Raw genomic sequence first — 21,422 nt, forward strand, 5'->3', positions numbered from 1 at the left:
CAACAGACTACATAATGGGAAATACACATTGGTCTCTTTCTCCAAGCTTGTCTCTGCAAATGTGACATTTGTAGTTAGCATGACTGACTGTTAACTTGTCTTTCTTAATTATACTTAACAGTTTACAATAAATCAGTTAACTCATAAGTTATACACAGCCCGTTTTCTTGCTACATAGCCCAATCTGGCCTTGAACTACAGGGAACTGTCAGCTCTCTGTCTCCAGAGGACCTGACTTAGCAGGGTGCACAACCACATTCAGCTTCTCCCTGAGACTTTTGTGCTTTCGATAGCCCTCTGGACCCAGGTTGAGTTATCAACATTGTCAAACACAAGAAAAAAAAAACAGCTCAGCGAGATAGGAGTCGACTCTCCTGAGTTTCCCCTATTATGAGAACACTGTCTGAAACGAAGGTCCCGGCTCTGTTTTCAAATTTCCTTTGCAAAGCAAGCAGCACTGTAGCTGGAGGCGGGAAACTCCAGCAGGAACTCAGAAGGTGAAGTCAGACTCGACGCCACGCCCCCCTCTCCCCGCAAAGCCCCGGAGGAGGAAGTGGGGAGGCCACCGAGACGAAGGCGGAGGCTAGGCTAGAGCGGCCAGGGCCGGCTGAGCGGGGACCGGCAAGGGGCGGGGACTCGGGGCGGAGCCTCCGGAGCGGCGCGGGCTCAGGTGAGCGCTCCTCGGCGGTGCTGGCTGGCTGGCGCCTAGAACTCTGGTGCGGAAGCTGCGCGAGCTGTGGGGGCTCGGGTGGGAGATCCTGAGGAGGTCCGGGATATCTAGCCAGGATCTGGCCTCGGGCCCGGCCTGAGGAGGGGAGGGGCTCTGGAGCTGGGGGAGAGTCGAGCGCCCGCCTCGGGCTGAGACTTGAGGGGTTTGAAGGAGGGGGCTCTGAGCCAGGTTCGAGGACCGACTCTTCCCTCAGCCTTCGTGTGACCTTGGATAAGTCTTTCTCTCCCCGAGCTTCTGCTACCACAACGATGAAATGGAAGCAGGACGGTCCGCTGAGAGTTGGTACACATAGAGGTTCGGCAAAAAAAAACAAAAACCCCAGCCTTCCTCTCTGCTCTCTTCCTCAGCACCTTGTGAGGGAAACGTGAATCGTGGGAGCACCTAAGAGTCTGAGTGACCTTGGGCGAGTCCCTTGTTTTGACGTTTCTCTACAGATGTGATGGACTAAGCAAATAGCCCTGTGCTATTTTGATGTTACCAATGCAGACAGAAACAAGGCAATGTCCCTCTCGCTACAAGTCTCTTAGGTATGCGGTAGAGAGGCTGTCTTTTCAGAGGGTTGACTAGATCTCAGACCCAATTCCCACTAATTCCTACAGCAGACTTCTGTTTGTTTTCCTCCCTTGGTAATTGGAGGAGTGATTCAATGCAAGGGTTGGCACGCCACTCAGCTGAACAACAACCGGTATCTTCAAGGCCTAAAATTAAAGACCAATTTTAGGAAGCCTGACATTCTGGTTGTTTTGTTTGTGTTTCAATGGCAGGAAGGCAAGATGACTTCCTTGCTCCAAGATTGGAACAGCTGAAGAAACCACAAGACAAAATGAGAACTACAAAGGTCTACAAACTTGTCATCCACAAGAAGGGCTTTGGGGGCAGTGGTCAGTATTGATTGGTCTTTGGGGGTGTGTAAATTGGCTGACGTGATGTGCCCAATACAATGCCTTACAATTAGGAATATCACTGTCGAGGCTAGACAGATAAATGAGTGAAGTCATAACAGCATCAGCAGAATGGTTGGATCTGAGTGCACAAGATCTCTTTGAAAAGCATTCACATTCAGTTTTGTTTGGTTGTATTTTGAATCTGGGTCTTACAGAATATTCCAGGCTCATCTGAAACTCACCTTGTAGCACAAGCTGGCCTTGAACCCATTGTCCTCTGGTCTGTGTATCTGGAAATGCTCTACCACATCTGACTTGATTTCCCTTTCTGTCGTCCCTTCCTCCCCCACCCCCCACCTCCCCTTCTGTAATGAGATCTGGCACTCGATTCTGTATACATAATAAATTAATAAATCTTAAAATAATTAAAATTAAAATAAAATAAAATTAGATTCAAAATGGACGCTCAGGGAAAAGGCAGAACACTTGCTTACCTACTTGTTAGCCTTAGTTTAATTAACATCCTTAGCACCTTTATAAACTAGGAAAACAAATGGGGGCTGGTGAGATGGCTCAGTGGGTAAGGACACTTGCTGCCAAATCCATTGACCTGAGTTCAATCCCTGGGCCCCATATGGTAAAGGGAGAGAACCAACATCTGCAGGTTGTCCTCTGACCTACATGCACACACACTTAAAAAAAAAAAAAAAAAAAAAAAAAAAAAAAAAAAAAAAAACCACCAAAAAACCCCAGAAAGCAAAAACCCAAATGGAACCTCAATATAACAACAAAAGTAAATGTTGAGCATGGTCCCAGCAGTCTAGAGATAGAGACAGGAAGGTGAAAGAGTTCAAAACCACCTTATATAACGAGTTTGATGCCATCCTGAGACACATCAGTCAAAAAAGTAAAAATAGTGCCAGCGTTGTTCTTTGAGATCCAGTAGTAATACCAACATGATGGGGGTGCCCTGTGTTTTCTCTCTGGTGCTTTTATTTTTTAGAGGGTATGTGCTAGAGATTCAACCCAGCACCTTAAGACATGCTAAGCCTATGGTCAACTACTAAGCCCATTTGCTTTTTAAAGTCGCTGAATTGTCTTTCAGATGATGAGCTAGTCGTGAACCCTAAAGTGTTTCCTCACATCAAACTTGGAGACATTGTGGAGATTGCTCACCCCAATGATGAATACAGGTGAGCAATTCAAGGATTAAGGGAAGTAGACATCCAGTGTTTTCAAATACTATTTCAGGCTAGTCGGGGCTAAATTGTAAGATCCTATCTCAAAACAAAATAAAAAATGCTCTTGTTGCTTGATGGTGGTGGCATACACTTTTAATCCCAGCATTCGGAGGCAGAGGCAGGCAGATCTCTGTGAGTTCGAGGACAGGAAGGGCTGTTAACCCAGAGAAACCCTGTCTTGAAAAAACCGAACCAAAATGCTCATGTCTAGGGCTGAAGAAATGGCTCAGCAGTTAAGAACACTGGCTGCTTTTCTAGAGGACCTGAGTTTGATTCCTGTATACGGCATGTCACACCCATCTGTAATTCCAGGCCCAGGGCATCTGATAACCTTTCTGGCCTCCTAAAGCACCAGGCATGCATGTGGTGCACAGACATACATGCAGGGTAAAACACTCATGTACATACAATTTTTTTTAAAGATTTTTAAGAAATTATGTTCAGGTGTGGTGGTACATGCCTTTAATTCCAGCACTCAGGAGGTAGAGGCAGGTGGATCTCTTGAGTTCATGGCCAGCCTGGTCTATAGAGTGAGTTCCAGGACAGCCAGGGCTACACAGACAAACCCTGTCTTGAAAAAATTAAAAAAACATTTTTTTAAAAAAAATTATGTGTATGTCTGTGAGTATGAGTGCTAGTGCCCCGAGGGGGAGATTCCCTGGATCTGGGGTTATAGACAGTTGTGAGCCACTTGAAGTGGAAGCTGGAAATCAAACTTGGATCCTCTGGAAGAGCAGCTAGTGCTCTCAACTGCAGAGCCATGTCTTCAGCCTCACCAACAGGTTTTTCAAGTGGCCCATTTTTGTTTTTAAAGTTGAGGTAACAACTGGATTTTTTTTTTTTTTTTTTTTTTTTTTTAAACTAGAGCTGAAGACCGAGTCCAGGGCCTTGCGCTTGCCTACTGAGCTAAATCCCCAACCCTACAACTGGAAATTTTTGTTGCTTTTGTTCATTTCCTTCTCAGGCCAAGTGTAGTGTCTTTGTTTCTAAGAAAGTTTTCTCTGGTTGTGGCAGAAGTTACAATGTGTACTACACTATTTATTTGCGTTTTGATGGGAGGTGGAGAAAGCTTACTTCCTGCAGTCTTGCTCATCTTTGTTGCTTTCTTTTCCAGTCCTCTGCTTTTGCAAGTCAAGTCTCTTAAGGAAGATTTACAGAAAGGTAAATATTACCTCTCTCTTTGGGATTTTTATAGTTACTGTCTGAGAAACCAAAGAAACCTCTCTTGGGAATCTCAGGAAATAAGTACCTAGCAGATTGAGTTTCCTCTAGCAAAAAAGAAAACAGATAAAGCTTTTGGGGGTCAGTGACTGCATTTGCAGACCTTGCCCTAGGAGCAATAGTTGGTATGTTTACTGTCTTCATTTACCTTTATAGCTAATTAAGCTGTAACCTCCCCCAGACGCCAAGTCAGTTATGAAAATTGCCAAAGAATCTCGTTTGTTAGCATGTTGCAGGCATCGAAGAAACTAAATTTAGAGACAGAGGAAAAGGTAATTTGAACATGGGAAGTTTTGTATTTAACTCCCCTCAAAATTGCTGAATTTTCTTAAGTTTTTCAGAAAATATTTAAGTGTTTCAGAAAATATTTAAGTGATGATTGTGTTACCAGTGTTCTCTGTTTGGACTAGGTGTTTCTAGATTCTTCCTGTCTTATTTCAAAGAATCAAAGAGTTACATGCAAATTAAAAAGTAGCAAGGGCTTTTATTCAAAGAGAAAGTGAAGGTAGAGAGTAGATCAAGTTGCAAAAGCCTGAGCAAGCATGGGACTCCCAAGAACCTGGTTACTTCCCAGGGCTTGCTTTTGTGAATCTAGAAGAGTCTGGGTAGTTTTCTGTCTTGAGTGTTAAGCTTGGGTTATGTAACTGCTCCTGTTTTTTGTATGATGCATCTGACTTTAATCATGTGTGCCTGCTCGTACATAGGCATAGGATGATAAATAGGGTATTTTCCCTAAAAGTTTACTCATAGAACAGTTTGCCCACTGTGCCTGCACTTAGGGTACCAGACCCTGCCTCAAAAAAGGGGAGGGAATGAGGGATGTCGCCCATCTGTCAGTGTGCCCACTATACACTGAGCCCTGGGTTCCATCCATTCTCTGGGACTGTATAAAACAGGCGCAATGGTGCAAGCCTTGAATCTCTATCTCAAAAGAAAAAAAAATAAAAAAAGCCATGTGTGGAGTCAAAGGCCTTTAATTCCAACACTCTAGAGTCAGAGAGGCAGGTTGAGCTCTGTGAATTCAAGACCAGCCTGGTCTACAAAATGGTTTCCAGGACAGCTAGGGTTGTTACACAGAGAAACCCTGTCTCAAAAACAAACAAACAAACAAACAAACAAACAAACAAAACAAACAAAAAACACACCAAACCAAACAAACAAAAAATATTTGCAAATAAATAAAAATAACGTACACTAAAATTAACCAGATCCAAAATCTGTATAACTCAATGAACTTCTATATGGTTAGAATAGGCCTTTAGAAGGGAAGCTGGGAAATGTCTCATTAAATTTTGCATGTTTATTACCAAATATAATTTATGTACTTAGCCATCACCAAAACAAAACTTGGCCAAACTAAACCTAGGAAAACAAGTAGCTTCCTATCCTCTTTCATAACCATGTCTACTACCTGCATCTAGTCCTTCCTCAGGCCCTGGTATTCAGCCTTTCTTTCTTTCTTCCTGGTTTATTGTAGCCAGATGTATATTTGTTTACATATATACACATACTATTGGCTAGGTTTTGCTTGAGAGAGAACATGCAGTTTTTTCTTCCTGAGTCTTTATTGTTGTTATATACATACGTACACATTCCTAAATATTCAAATACAACCTGCTCTGTCTTTATAATGTTACCTGTATATACATGATCTCAGGGATGAACACTTGGTATTGGATAAGCAAATGGGACCCTGTGGACGACCATTTCTCCTGCTCTTAGCATTCCACAGTTGCCTGTTGTTTTTTGTCTATGGTTGAGATCCCGCAAACTTTCCCCCTTCCATATTAGCATGTTCATTGGTGTGTCATTGTTCAGGTCTTGTTTAGGCATCCATGTTGATGAAACTTCATGGGGGAGCCTTTCTGACATTTCTAGGACACACAATCTGATAGCTAACTTGCTGTTCTCCTGGCTCTTATAATCTTTCTGATCACTTCTCCACAATGATCCCAGAGACTTAGGTGCAGGAATTGTGATGTAGATGTGTAAGTTGGGACTGGACACCACACAGCCTCTTCTTCTCTGCATTTTGATCAATTGTGGGTTTCTGTAATGGTCTCTTTATCTGAAGACATAGTAAGACCCTGTCTTAAAGAAGAAGTTTCTTCCTACATTTACTTATGTAAGTATGTGTGTGGACACACATAGCGGGCAGGATGAATGTGTAGAAGTCAGAAGACAATTTCTCATTCTACCATATGGGTCCCAAGGATTGAACTCAACTCAGGTTGTCAGGTTTGGTGGCAAACCACTTTGCCAGCCCAGATAATGGGTCTTATGACACACACACACACACACACACACACACACAATGTATATCTATCAGATATATTCCTTATTACCCTCTCTTGTCTTTCTCATCTGATAATCCGGTCCTCTTCCAGAGTAGCTCCCCTGCTTTCAGGGTTTTGTGTGTGACCCAATGAGTTTTATTGGGATTTGTTTATAGAAGCATGGGGAGGATTTGTGTACAGGAGCATAGGCACCTTACCGTGGCTACACGCCTAGGAAAAATGTTTTCTTCCTTCATCAACCATTAACTGTGTATAAATCTGCAGAGATGGCTGGGGCCTCCTGAGCTCCTCCTTTCATGACAGGGTGTTGACAGGCCTGATCTTGTGTAGGTAATCATAGCTACTGTGAGTTATATGGTGAAATTGTCATGTCATATCATATCCAGAAGTTAGCATCCCACACTGTTCTTCCCACTTCTCTGGCTCTTAAATTCTTTCTGCTCCTTCTTCTGTGTGGCATGTTCCCCTAGCCTTGTGGCTGGGCATGCAGCAATCATTTATTCTCAGTACTTTGACCAGTTATGAATCTCTGCTGTCATTGTTGACCAATGCAGAAAGAAGCTTCTCTGGTCAAAGCTAAAGCAACACTAATCTATGGACATACACATAGTTATTCAGCCAGTTTCAATGCTGTGTGCCTTTAATTCCAGGTAGAGCCTTGTGAGTTAAGCCTGTGCTACAGAGTGAAGTTCTAAGGCAGTTTAGGACTACATAGTGAGACTCTGCCCTCAAAATCAAAATAGTAATAAATAAAATAAAATAAAAACATAGTAATTTAGAAAGCAGTTTGAGTCTGTGGCCTTACTACAAATGTACTCTCTCATCAGATCTTAGCAGCTAAGCAGAATTAGGCCCCAGTTAGTACTTGGATGAAAGAAGTCAGTTTGAAAGACACATTGTATTCATTTAGTAAAACTACAGCAATAGTCTCCACACTGTTGCCTATGAGCTCCTTAACCACAGGCTTTTGCCCAGGTTTACAGTAGCAGAAATGAATTCCCTCCTACTGTATTGTGTCACATTGGCTCCCTAACTGACTTCTACTGTTGCTCCATTGGACTCATCCTACCTGGCTGGTTCCTGTTGTTGCATGTAGGATCCATAGCTGAGTGTGACAGTTGACGATACCTTCCACCACCTTGAGGGCTCGTTAGCAAGGAGAAAGCTTCCAGCTCAGTTCTAGCTGGATTTCTCTGTTCCTTGACCAAGGCCAGAGGTACCTTCAAAAGTAAGGTCTTATTATCATCTAGTTTTGGGGAACAACCAACAGCAGTGACAATTGTTTGTGTTGTATTGAGACTCTGTAGAGTCTTCCATGACCAACAGTTTATAGGGAGGCAGCTCGTTTCTGCCACTGGTATTTGAACTTTTCTTACGTTGCTCCTCCCACGCCCACCCAGGGCTCTAAGCAAGTTCTGTACACTGAGTTACATTCCCAGCCTCTAGATACTACTACTTTTTTTTCTCTTTCTTTCCCTTTTTTGAGATAGGGTCTCTCTAAGTATCCCTGGCTGTTCTTGAGTTTGCTATGTAGACTAGGCTGAGATCTACCTGTCTGCCTCCCCAGGCGCTGGGATTAAAGGCATGTACCACTACACCTGGCTCAGATTTTCTTTTTAAATGCTTTTCATTTTTAAATTTTTGTTTGTTTGTTTTTAGTGATAAGGCCTCATGATCCAGGCTGAACTTGCTGTGTAGTTAGGATGGGTTTGAATTTCTGGTTCCCCATCTTCCCCCTCCAGAGTGCTGGAATCAAAGGCACTTACTACTTCTCATTTTTCCTCCTGTACTCCAGGCTGGCCTCAAACTCACTGTGTAATCCAGGCTGGTTTTCAACTCGGGACAATCCTCATGTCTCAGTGTCCCAAGCACTAAGTCAATCAATCTCTCTCTCCCTCTCTCCCTCTCCCTCTCCCTCTCCCTCTCTCCCTCTCCCTCTCCCCCTCTCTCCCTCTCCCCCTCCCCCTTTCCCTCCCCCTCCCTCTCCCCCTCCCCTCTCTCCCTCTCCCTCTCCCTTTCCCTCTCCCTCTCCCTCTCCCCCCCCTCTCTCTGTGTGTTAATGTGTTGTGTTGTTGGTGTGTGTGTGTACATTATGTGTGCTTACCCATACCTGCACAGGCTAGAAGTTGATGTTAGGTATCTTCTCTCCACCTTAATTTTAATTTTTTTGACTGTTTTTTGTTTGGTTTGTTTTTGAGACAGGGTCTCACTGTGTGACATTTGCTATTCTGGAACTCACTATGTAAAACAGGCTAGCCTTGAACACAGAGATCCACCTGCCTCTGGCTCCTGAGTTCTGGGATTGCAGGCATACACCATCATGCCTGGCAAGACGGAGTCTTTTGATGAGCCCAGAGCTCTCTGTTTTGACTAGGCTAATTGGCCACAAGTCCAAGGATCACTTGTTTCTGAACTCCATTGCTAACGTGCAGGTGTGTGCTGCCATACTTGGATTTTACACTGGTGCTGGAGATCAAGATTCGGGTTCTGATGCTCTTGGAGCAAGCACATTACTGACAGTCACCTCTCTAGTCCCCAAGCACAGGGTCTTAGATGTTTGCCTCTTTCTCCCTTATCTCTTCTCATCTCGACACTCTGCTCTCTCTCGTTTTCTTCCTTCTTCCCTCCACTAGCGACCTCAGGGACTCATATGTGCTGAGCATATTTGCAGCCACTCATCTTTCTCTTTTAACTTCGAGATTGATTTATTTGACTTTGTGTATGGATGTTCTGCCTGTATGCATGTATGTGTACCATGTGTGCCTGTGGGGTGCCTGAAACTGGGGCTACCAATGGTTGTGAGCTACCATAGCATGCTGGGAACCCAACCCAGGTCCACTGCAAGAGTAACAGTTTCTCTTAACCGCAGAGCCATCTCTCCAGCTCCAGTTCTCTCTTTTGAGGCAAGGGCTGGCTAAGTAGCCTAAGTCAGGCTTTTCAGTCCTCCTGTGTCAGTCTCCCAATGCTAGAATTATAGGGGGGAAGCCATGACACCAGGTGCTGTTCATCCTGTAAGTGTTAGTTCTTCCGCTTGTTTGACTTGTAAAGTAGAGAACTATTTAAGATGTAATCTCCTGGAAGGCAGAGGCCATAGCAAATGATCAAAATATGTTAACTGAACTGATTTTTTTTTTTTTAAATTCAGAAACTATCAGTGTGGACCAGACTGTGACTCAAGTATTCCGGCTAAGACCTTATCAAGATGTCTATGTGAATGTTGTAGACCCCAAGGCAAGTCTTTGTTGTGGGTTAGCACCTATCCTCAAAGGTTAGGTCACTATGGAAATGAGGTTCTTAATACTTTTTTTTGTTTTGTTTTTGTTTTTGTTTTTCAAGACAGGGTCTTTCTGTGTAGCTTTGTGCCTTTCCTGGAACTCACTTGGTAGCCCAGGCTGGCCTCGAACTCACAGAGATCCGCCTGCCTCTGCCTCCCGAGTGCTGGGATTAAAGGCGTGTGCCACCACTGCTCGGCTTGGAAATGAGGTTCTTAAGTGTAGTGCTATATTGTTAAGTGGTCATATATAGGTCATTTAAATATAAATATAAGCTTGGCTTACTTAATATAAAAGGATGTATTTATAATTTGGTATTTAATTACTAATATTTTTATATATTCTGTCCATTTTTTTAAATTGTTTTATTATTTTAAAAAATATTTTTTATCTTTATCTATTTGAATGGTTGCCTGTATATATGTCTGTGTTCCACATGTGTGCCTGGTGCCCAGAGAGGCCAGAAGAGGATTTTCCTGAAAATGGAGTTACAGATGTGAGCCACTGTGTGGGTGCTGGGAGTTGAACCCGGGTCTTTTGGAAAAGCAGTCAGTGCTCTTACCACTGAGCCATCTCTCCAGCCCCTCATATTTATTTTCTTTAAATGATTTATTATTTTTTAGGCAGAGTCTGCTGTTTAGCTCAGCTGGCATGGAACTTATATAGCCCAGGCTAGCCTGGAACTGGCAGCAGTCCTCCCTCAGCTTCCTGGGAGTAGAAGATATATCACTGTACCTGGCTTTGCATTTGTTTCTCTCTTTTTGAGACTGGATCTCACAGTGTAGCCCTGGCTGTCCTGGAATTCACAATGTAGACCAGACTGGCCTTGAACTCACAGAGATCTGTCCGCCTCTGCCTCCACAGTGCTGGGACTAAAGGCATTCACCACCATATCCAGATTAGATTTTTTTCTTTATTAGTTGATGCTTAATAGGCAAAAATAATTGTCCATAGGGCATTATGTGCATTCTATTGTGATATAAAGCAGACAGCTCAATGGTATCTTTCAAGACTAAAACAGAAGGGCATGGTTGCATGTATCTGTAGTTCCAGCTACCTATGCCAGGGCAGAGAGGATGGCTGGAGCTCCGAATGTGAGGGCAGCCTGGACAACAAAGCAATAATACCCTTTGTCAGACATCCGAAGGACTGAAGCACAGGCCCTCTGGGCTCCTTTGTCAGAGGATAGCTGCCATAGCATGTGCTGTAGAATTGCCCAGGGCACCGTAGAGTTGCCTTTGCTGTGGAGAATTCTGTCAGGTTCTGCTCTTGAGTGGTCTTCCAAAGGTTTTCTTTTTTCATTCATTTTCACGGTGTGTGGACATCATATCTTGACTATAAAGAGTGGTAAAACAATACAGAAGTGTGATTCTCCTCTTTCAGGATGTGACTCTTGACCTTGTGGAATTGACTTTTAAGGATCAGTACATTGGCCGTGGGGATATGTGGCGACTAAAGAAAAGTTTGGTAAGATATGATTATTTTAATGACACAGTATATTATCTGTGACACGAATTGTCCTTGTTCATCATATAAATTCAGAGCCATCCAAATAACTTCTGATTCTAGCATCCACAAGTAGTTACTGTAAATATTTGGCTATATTCTTTTCTATTTTTTGTTTATTTTATTTATTTATTTATTTATTTATTTATTTATTTATTTATTTATTTCCAGAGCTAAGGACCGAACCCAGGGCCTTGTGCTTGCTAGTCAAGCGCTCTACCACTGAGCTAAATGCCCAACCCCTATTTTATTTATTTTTATGTGTATGACTATGGCATGTTTACATTTATACTATGTGCATGCTTAGTACTGTCACCATCCAGAAGAGGATATCGGATCCTCTAGAATAGCAGTTACAGACTGAGATGCCATGTGAGTGCTGGGAATCAAACCTGGGTCTTCTGTAAGAGCAACAAGTGCTGAGCCATCTGGCAACCCCATCCCCACTCCTCATCCCATTTTTTTTTTTTTTTTAAAGATTTATTTATTTATTACGTGTACAATGTTCTGCCTGCATGTATCCCTCCAGGCCAGAAGAGGGAGCCAGATCTCATTACAGACAGTCGTGAGCCACCATGTGGTTGCTGGGAATTGAACTCAGGATCTCTAGAAAGCAGCCAGTGCTCTTAACCTCTGAGTCATCTCTCCAGCCCTCCTCGTCCCATTTTGACAAGGGTCTCAGTATGTGGACTTGGCTGGCCTGGAGCATGCTGTATCAACCAGGCTGGCCTGAACTCCCAGAGATACACATCTGACTCTGCCCCCCTGAGTGTTGGGATTAAAGGCATGTACCATCAGACCCGCCTATTTATTTATTTTTAATCAATCTTTTCCATGTAAAATGCCCACTTCATCAGAATTGTGACCCTGTACTGAAAACTCTTTGGTTTTGCATATTATGAAGGAACAAGTTATATGAAGAATTTCTACACAAAATATATTTTCTGGGGGAAAAATATCAAATAACCAAAACCTTAATGGGCTGGGAACATAGTTCAGTGGTAGAGCCTTTGCCCAGTATATGTGAGGTACTAGGTTCAATTCCCAGCACCAAAATAAAAATAAATAAATGAATTGAAATTAAGTTTTTTTTTTTTTTTAATTGGGTGAAAGAGGTTTCTGTTTCTTTGAGCTCTCTCTGTGGTAGAGTACTCACCTTGAAGCCCTAGGTTTGACCTCTGGCACTAAAAAAAAAAATTTAGAAGTGGAAAGATAATTTGTACTACATTTAGTATATGAATGTAGAGACCCGTGTAAACATTTGTGGAGATCAATGTATTCCTCAGGGTGCACTTACTGTCTGCCTGTCTTCACTGTTTGTACTTGCTAAATTCTTAAGCTCCAACTGTACAGCTCTGGACTTCGCTGTTGGAGGAGATTGACCAGGCTGGCCTGGAACTCACAGAGATCCACCTGCCTCTGCCTCCCAAGTGCTAGGATTAAAGGTGTGAGCGCCATGTCTAGCCTTTCATTGTTGTTGGGGGAGGAGATTTTAAAGCCAGGAGCTCTTGTGTGTGACTGTCCAGGGCCTGATGGGTTGAGTTCTTTTGTTTTCTCCTTCCCTTAGGTAAGCACTTGTGCCTATATCACTCAGAAAGTGGAATTTGCTGGCATCAGGTAGGTATCGTGGCATTCTGGACTTACTGGATGGGAAATGGAAGTAGAATTTAATATAGGAAGTCAGCTGAATAAGATACTTGAGGCATGTGGATCTCCATACAGTAAAGTGCACAGGGGTTTCAAGTGCTAGACTGCTGTGATATGAGTGAAAAGGTGCCAAAGTACCTGATGGCAGTTTTAGGATTGTTTTATGAGTTTGCTTTTTGTAATTTTGGGATCTAGTCTCTTGTAGCCAGGCTGGCCTCAGTTTTACTGTGTTGCCCTGACTTTTCCAATGCTAGATGACAGGTGCGTGCCCCCATACCTGGCTGTTTTCAGAATTACTGTAAGAGGTGGCAGAAGCTACTGGAGCAAGAGGTTCGAGTTACATATTTTAGAACTGGAACTATTTTATATGAACATGTTATCACACATTCTGAGGGTCTCTGTTCTCTAAAGGCCCCAGTTTTCTAGACCTGTATGTTTTCTGTGGACTTCTGATGTGCGTATTCAGGACACTGGAAGCTGTTTATAGTAGATGACCTGCTCATGGAGCTCTCTTTGGAGAGGTATAACTGATCAGGTCATTTGAGTACAAGTGAACTAGAAGACAGACACAGGAGGCCAGCTTGGACCCCATAACAAGACTAGTTCAGAAGACAGACACAGGAGGCCAGCTTGGACCCCATAACAAGACTAGTTCAGAAGACAGACAGCAGGTGAGCGAGCGAGCCACCTGAAGAGAGGGATAATAATAATTTGTATGTGTATCTCCTTTCAGGGCGCAAGCTGGTGAGCTGTGGGTCAAGAATGAGAAGGTCATGTGTGGTTATATCAGTGAAGAGACCAGGGTAAGATTTACAAAGTGACTTTTTGGATTTGTTTCCTTATACTGTATGTTTGTCTGAATACTGAATTCAAAGCAAAGAAATAAGCAAAAATCTTGTGATTGGTACCATCTGCCCAGCTAGAACTGGTCCTCTATTGTTCCTGTATTTTATAGTTGGGTCTTGGCAGTTTGGAATTGATCTTCATTTTCTTCTTCCAAATGAGTCTATTTTAACATATTAAATACAGGACTGGTTGTGGTGGCTCTTGCTTATAATCCCAGCACTGAGAAGGCTGAGGCAGGAGGATTACTGTGAGTTACAAGCCATTATGGGCTATATAATCAGTTCCAGTCTGGGCTACATAATAAGACATCCTGAAGTTCTCTGGCACTGTTCCTACTCAAGTGTTTGTTCATTCAAATTCAGTGAAAATTTTCCAGTTGTAAGAATTTATAATCTGGTACAATAGGCATGTTCCTGTATTCCAAACTACTTAAATTGAGGAGAAGCTGGACATGGTGGCACATGCCTTTAATTCCACACAGACAGACAGATCTCTGAGTCCAGTCAGTCCAGCCTGATCTAGAGAGCTAGTTCTAGGACAGCCAGGGCTACACAGGGAGACTCTAATCTTGAAAAACCAAAATGAAGAAGAGGAAGCTGAGGAGAGAGAGGACACCTTGGTCAAAAATAGGATAATCTGATTATAAGAACAACAATGTAATTTTTTTTTAAGTCAGGGGCTATTATTGATTTGTAGTCCAGATTTGTCTTGAACTCTCAATCCTGTATCCACCTTGGGAGTGTTGAAATCATAGTTGTTACTACCATCCTAGCTTGGAGAACAAGATACCTGTGTATGAAAAGAAATTAGCACTATTGAGTTGGGGATGAACCTTAGTGGTAGAGTGTTGCCTAGTGTGACAAGACCCTGGATTCAATCCCTAGTACCAAAAGGGAAAGAGAAGAAATTAGTATTATGAAATCTACTATCTGGGGAATTGGCTCATTGGGTAGAAGCATTTGCTGTGTGTGCCTGATGATAGGAGTTCAGGTCCTGAAAACCCATGTGAAAGCCATGTGCCGGAGTGCCAGTATCAGTATCCTTGTATGCTCCTACAGGGGAGGTGGGAGGTGGAGAGGAGAATCCTCAGAAGCTCCCGGGCCAGTTCACCTGGCTTATGCATCACTGAAGAGACCCCACCTCAGCATGGAATGATGAGGACTGTATTCAAAGATTGGCCTCTGACCTCCTCCTGAGTGCCATTGTGTGTGCCTGTACCCATTTAAACTTGACTACACTCGTACTCTCCTCCTTACCCACCTCTCTCTCTCTCTCTCTCTCTCTCTCTCTCTCTCTCTCTCTCTCTCTCTCTCTGTCTATTTCATACACACACACACACACACACACACACACACACACACAATTTAAGTTTAAAGCTTTCTTACCTTGCATACTTGATATATGTATGTATTGTGTTCATTTCATTCTTTTAGTGCTGGAATCAAACCCATGGTAGCTTATTAGTCACACCACCAGCCAGTCCTCTTACTTTAGGTAACTTCATAACTAGATCATTTGCCTGTTTTTCCATCTCATAAAATGTTGTAAGTGGTAAGTTTGTTTTTTAATTGAATTAAAAATGTTTTTTGTTGTGTTTTATTTTTTGTTTTTCAAGACAGGGTTTCTCTGTGTAGTCCTGGCTGTCCTGGAACTTGCTATGTAGACTAGGCTGGCTTCAAACCCTGAGATCTGCCTGCCTGTACCTCCCAAGTGCTGGGATTAAAGGTGGAGCCACCATGCGTGGTACGTAAGTGGTAAAGTTTAAAAGGGAAACCTGACATAGTGATGCACTTTTGCTGTTGTATTTTGAGACAGGGTCCCCCTACCTAGCTCTGGCTGGCCTGTGACTTACTGTGTAGGCCAGGTTGACCTTGAGCTCACAGAGACATGCCTGCCTCTGCTTCCTGAGTGTTGGGATTCAAGGTGAACACTTGGCTAGTGCACAGTTTTATTCTGAAAATTTGGAAGATGAAGGCAGAAGAATCAGTAGTTGAAGAACTGACCTACTTCTATCTTTTTTTTTTTTTTTTTTTGGTTTTTTGAGACAGGGTTTCTCTGTGTAGCTTTGCGCCTTTCCTGGAACTCACTTGGTAGCCCAGGCTGGCCTCGAACTCACAGAGATCCGCCTGCCTCTGCCTCCCGAGTGCTGGGATTAAAGGCGTGCTCCACCACCGCCCCGGCTTACTTCTATCTTTACAAGGAATCTTTTATTTTTATCTTTTGTTTATTTGCTATGCTGGGGAAAGCTTAGGGACTTGTACATGCTAAGAAAATGTTCACCACTCTGAGTTCGAGGCCAGCCTGGTCTACAGGAGCAAGATCCAGGACAGGCACCAAAACTACACAGAGAAACTCTGTCTCGGAAAAAAACCAAAAAAGAAAAAGAAATGTTCACCTCTGAACTATATCTCTAACCCCAAAAGGTATCTTTTTTAAATGTTTCCGTATAAAAGCTATGAATGTTTTTTCTTCCTTTCCATAAAATATGCCATGATTTTAAAAATGGAAGCCAGGTATAATGGCACACACCTGTAATCTGAACACTGGTAAAGAATTGAGCAGGATTACAGATTTAAGGCTGGACTTGAATTACCGAGGCTACATAGTGAGTTTGTATCTGCAGAAAAGTTACCAGGTCTGGCTGTGTAGCTCAGAGGTCTCACACTTGTTTGGCATACCTGAAGTCCTAGGTTGGATTCCCAATGCTGCTAAAAAGGAGCTGGACTTGGTGGTACCTGCAAGTCGAGCACACAGGAGACTGAGAAAGGAAGATAGCAGTATCCAGATTAGTCTGGGCCTATTAGATTAGTCAGATTAGCTGAGACCCTGTCTCATTAACAAAGCAGAACAAAGAGGGCTGTGGCACTGACCCAGTGGGTAACAGCACTTCCTGTGCTAACCTGAGAATCTGAGTTCAAATCCCTAGCACCTACATTTTTTTGGTTGTTATTTTTTTTTAAAGCTGTGCATGGTCACACATGCTTTTAACTGGAGCAGTATTGGGAGGGGAGAGCTAAGATGTGATGGAGCTTGCTGGCCGACAGCTAGGCTCCACATTTAATGATAGACCCTGTCTTAAGGGACTGAAGTAGACAGTGGCAGAGCAGGACACTGACTTCCGCCTTTGGCCTCTCTGTACACTTAAAACACATGCACGCACGCACACACTTAACACTCACACTTATTCTTATGGGCACACACACACCAGACCTACCATGTATAAAATCCTTCATACTGGTACCTAGAAATCACCAGATGAGCAAAGCTAACACTTTCAAAAGCATACTTTTTCTAGACTTTATATTTATGTATATTAGAAAAGGAGAATGGCTGGGCAGTGGTGGTGGTGCACGCCTTTAATCCCAGCACTTGGGAGGCAGAGACAGGCAAATCTCTGTGAGTTTGAGGCCAGCCTAGATTACAGAGTGAGTTCCAGGACAGCCAAGACTACACAGAGAAACCTTGTCTCGGGGAAAAAAAAAAAAAAAAAAAGAAAGGAGAATGAATTTATCAGTACTTGCTATGTCTCAACAGCTATAGGAAGCCTCCAGAGTGAATAGTCTTTAAGGAGTAAGTCTAATGAACTAAAAAATATGAATACTAAAAAAAACGATAAGAGATTTGCATTCTGCTTTTTCACCAAACTTCTTTAGCAATAGAAGAGAATGACTGAATAGCATTGGTAATAAAGTACATATAGCCAAAATAACCACTTTTGCTTAGGGCAATCTGGCAAATGAGATATATGATACCAGTTATAATTTATTAAGCTCTGCTGGGCATTGATGGTGCATACCTTTAATCCCAGCACTCGGGGAGGCAGAGGCAGGTAGATCTCAGAGTTCAAGGCCAACCTGGTCTACAGAGTGAGTTCCAAGACAGCCAGGACTACACAGAGAAACCCTGTCTTGAAAACCCAAAAAAAAAAAAAAAAAAAAAGAAAGAAAGAAAGAAAGAGAAAGAAGAAAGAAAGAAAAAGAAAAAAAAAGGAAAAAAAAGTTGGCAAGTCTTGGTTAAAGTTCTGTCAGGTTTCTGTGACTTTCATGGGTACAGAAGCTGCCCTTTCTACTATTATTCTTGTGTGAATCTTCATGAAACATTTGTAGGTATTACAGTACCTTGCAGGTCTTTCTCCAAGTGCTATAAAACTCCAAGAGTTCGGGAACCAGATCTTGCTACCTATGATACAAAGCTCAGAGTAAGATTTCAGAAACTTCTTTGTTTTTATAGATTATTTTTTATTTGTTGTGTGTGTGTGAGTGTTTTGCTTGCCACATAGATATGTGTGTACCAGGTATATGCCCGGTGCCCATGGAGTCCAGAAGAGGTCATTGCATCCCCTAGAACCAGAGTTAAAGATAGTTATGAGCCTTGATGTGGGTGCTGAGAACTAGATCTGGGTCATCTACATGAGCATCAAATGCTCTTAACTACTGAGCCATTTCTCCAGCCCCCGCTTTTGGTTATTTGAAGTAGAGTTTCATGTAGCTCATGCTGGCTATGTACCCAGGGATCACCTTTGATTCCCAACCCTCCTGTCTCCACATTCCAAGTGTTGGGATTGTAAGCACATGCCACCACACTCAGCCTTACCTAGTGTTGGATAGTGGAACTTCATGATGTTAGCCAGACATTTTACCAACTGGGCATTCTATCAAGTAAGTGAAAGAACACATGGGTAAAACTTGCTTTTAGAAGTACCACTTCATAGTTAAGAGATTTCCTTCATCATTTAAAAAATTCTTTTAGTTAAAATTACAAAATTTACTCTGAGTAAATGTTTTATTTGATTTTTGACACAGGATTTTGCTATTTAGCCCATGTTGGCTTTGAACTGACTGTATTCTTGCCTCACTTTCCTGAGTTACAGAATTAAGGCATGAACCACCACATCAGAGTCTGCTCTATTATTATTTTTGTTCAAATTTTATATAATGTATTTTGTTGTGTTTCTCTGTGTAGCCCTGGCTGTCCTGGAACTCACTCTGTAGACCAGGCTGGCCTCCAATTCACAGAGATTCGCCTGCCTCTGCCTCCCAAGTGCTGGGATTAATGGTGTGTGCCATTAATATATTTGATCAATGAAAAAAACAATAAGACAAAAAATGCCAAAATAAAACTAAACAAAAAGCATCCACAAAAAACATGGAATTTGTTTTGTGTTGGTCAGCTACTACTGGGCATAGGGCCTGTCCTGTGTGGTGGTCTACCCAGTGATACTCCAGTGGAGAAAATTGATTTTCCCTTTGCCAGCAGCTATCAGTTTCAAGGAGCTTGTTGGTTAGGGGCAGGACCCTGGGTCCACTTTCACCTTTCAGTGCTGGGATCTTGTCTTGCTTGAGCCTGTGTAGACCTTTTACAGGTCATATGTGTCCTGCCACAATCTCTGTGAGTTCATATGTGCATTGGTCATGTTATACACCCCCCACCCCCCCACCCCCTATGGCCTTGTGCTTGCTAGGCAAGCGCCCTACCACTGAGCTAAATCCCCAACCCCATGTTATATCTTAAAGACACTATTTCCTTGGAGTCATCCACTACCTCTGGCTCTTACAATCTTTCCACTTCCTCCAAATAGATCCTGAGCTCTAAGGGGAGGGGATTGATGAATACATCCCATTTAAGACTGCTCCAAAGTCTCTTACTCTGCACATTGTCTAGTTGTAGGTCTCTGGTAATTCTTATCTACTGTAAGAAGCATCTCTGATGAGTTTTGGTGAGGCTGTTAACTATGGATATAGCAGTGTGTCATCAAGAGTCATTTTATTCCCATGTTCCTTTAGTAGAATAATAATAGGCTTTTCCATAGGCCCATGACATCTAGTCGTAGGTTCTTGGCCACTTTAGCAGTGTCAGGTATGGGTTCTATCACATGGAGTGGGCCTTAAATAAAAACACAAAACAAAAAAGCCCCCTCCCCAACAGTAGTTGGTTATTCCTGCAACATTGTGCCACTATTGCACTAGTGTATTTTGTATGCAGGTTGCTGTTATAGGTTACAGGGCTTGTGGATGTTAGCTTTTAAGCTTTCAACATGTATGCATTTTTGTTTGTTTGTTTGTTTGTTTGTTTGTTTTTCAAGATGAGGTTTCTCTGTGTAACAGCTCTGACTATCCTGGAACTCACTCTGTAGACCAGGCTGATCTCGAACTCAGAGATCCACCTACCTCTGCCTCCTGAGTGCTGGGATTAAAGGTGTGTGCACTACCACCTCCTGGCATGTGCATTATTCTTAAGTGTATAATTAAGTATGTTGGGCTGGTGAGATGGCTTAGTAAGTAAGGTGCTTATCCCCAAGCCTGATAACCTGAGTTTGAGTCCCTGGGACGCACACAGTGGAAGGAGAGAACTGACTCTGCAAATTGTTCTCTGACCTCCACATGTGTTTGCACATATGCACACATACATACATACAAACACATGCTCTCTCTCTGAATGAATAAATGTAGATAAATATGTTACCTGTATTACTATTGTGACAGACTTTGAGACCCTATTCATCCTGTAGAACTGAAATTGTATACAAATCATTGGCTTTTTAATGCAACTATGTTTTTATTTGTTACAGGTGGTGTTCCGTTCTACGTCGGCTATGGTTTACATATTTATTCAGATGAGCTGTGAAATGTGGGATTTTGATATTTATGGTACTGTCCCCTAAGTACTGATTGTAACTGCCACTGGAGAGAATTTTGTGGTTTTCTTCAAGTTTGTATCATTTTATAGTAAGCGCTTGGTACTCTAAAGATGTGTCCTGCTTTCTTGCCAAGCCTCTTCAGTTCTCTCTCTTTTACTATTATTTTTTCATTCTTTTTTTTGTGACTGTTTGTTTTTTGAGATAAGATTTTCATACAGGTGAGGGTGGCCTTGAACTTCCCATTCTCTTACTTCTGTCTCCCAAGTGCTGTGATTAAAGGCATTCATCTCTATGCCCAGTTTACACTGTGCTAGAGATCGAACCCTGGGCTCTGTGCATGCTAAGCAAGCACTGTACCAAACAGAGATACAGGTCAGGGGTGGTGCACACCTTTAATCCCAGCACTCAGGAGGCATGTTGATTTCTGTGAGTTCAAGGCCAGCCTGGTCTTCTACAGAGCATATTCCTCTCAGAGATACATAGTGAGACTCTGTGTATAGCCAAGGGTGATCTTGAACTGATTCTCCTGCCTCTACCTCCCCAGTATTTTTAGACATTTTTCGTTTATTAGTATTTTGTGTGTTCATGCATGCCCACGTGCCCATATGAAGGTCAGAGGACAACTTTACAGAGAGTCTGTTTTTTCTTGATTTTATGGATTCCAGAGTTCAAACTCTGCTGTCAGGCTTGAGCAGCAAATGCTTTTACCCATGAGCCTCCTTGCTAGTTCCTCTATTCTATTTATATAGATTACATAGATACATGGAGAGACAGATGCAGAAGCAGAACATGAATTCCAGGAAATGCAATAGATTATTAATGAAAAACCTGAATTCTCAGATCTTAAATTCTCTGCTTTCTGTCCTCTCACAGGCTCTTGCTCTATAACCCAGATTATTCTCAAATTCATAATCTCCTGCCCCAGCCTCCTGTGTGCAGGCATGTACTGTTACCCTCAACTTGATGTCTTTCATTTAGTTTCCTGTCAGTCACAGAAAACACAAGTTTGCTTCAGCTTTATTGTATGTTATTATGATATAATGAGCAGAAGGCCTACTAAATCAGTTTTTTGAACTTGCATTGCTTAGTGAGAGAGAGAGTGAGTATATGCGTGTGCGTTCGTACAACTCAGGCGTCAGTT

The 21,422-nt window shown here is 42.5% G+C and overlaps 1 protein-coding gene across 14 annotated transcripts in view; it reads left to right on the forward strand.

Annotated features, from left to right (window-relative positions):
* The first annotated feature begins 596 nt into the window (after positions 1–596).
* The window catches only part of Depdc5 (DEP domain containing 5, GATOR1 subcomplex subunit), a 127,106-nt gene continuing 106,280 nt past the window's right edge, over positions 597–21,422 (forward strand). For 12 of the 14 annotated variants that reach the window (XR_005092068.1, XM_037208150.1, XM_037208153.1 and 9 more), the window contains exons 1-9: positions 597–670; positions 1,495–1,611; positions 2,720–2,807; positions 3,970–4,016; positions 9,519–9,604; positions 11,029–11,112; positions 12,719–12,768; positions 13,532–13,601; positions 20,213–20,291. Coding sequence is in view for 13 of the 14 variants with exons in the window: in XM_037208150.1 (XP_037064045.1) it covers positions 1,554–1,611; positions 2,720–2,807; positions 3,970–4,016; positions 9,519–9,604; positions 11,029–11,112; positions 12,719–12,768; positions 13,532–13,601; positions 20,213–20,291 (562 nt within the window). In the remaining variant the exon portion in view is untranslated. Of the gene's footprint in view, positions 717–1,494; positions 1,612–2,719; positions 2,808–3,969; positions 4,017–9,518; positions 9,605–11,028; positions 11,113–12,718; positions 12,769–13,531; positions 13,602–20,212; positions 20,292–21,422 lie in introns of those variants that run through there. The other 2 variants (XM_037208151.1, XM_037208156.1) reach the window with 2 other exon arrangements.

Source organism: Peromyscus leucopus, chromosome 7 (genome assembly GCF_004664715.2).
Source record: "Peromyscus leucopus breed LL Stock chromosome 7, UCI_PerLeu_2.1, whole genome shotgun sequence".
Taxonomy (NCBI): Eukaryota; Metazoa; Chordata; class Mammalia; order Rodentia; family Cricetidae; genus Peromyscus; species Peromyscus leucopus.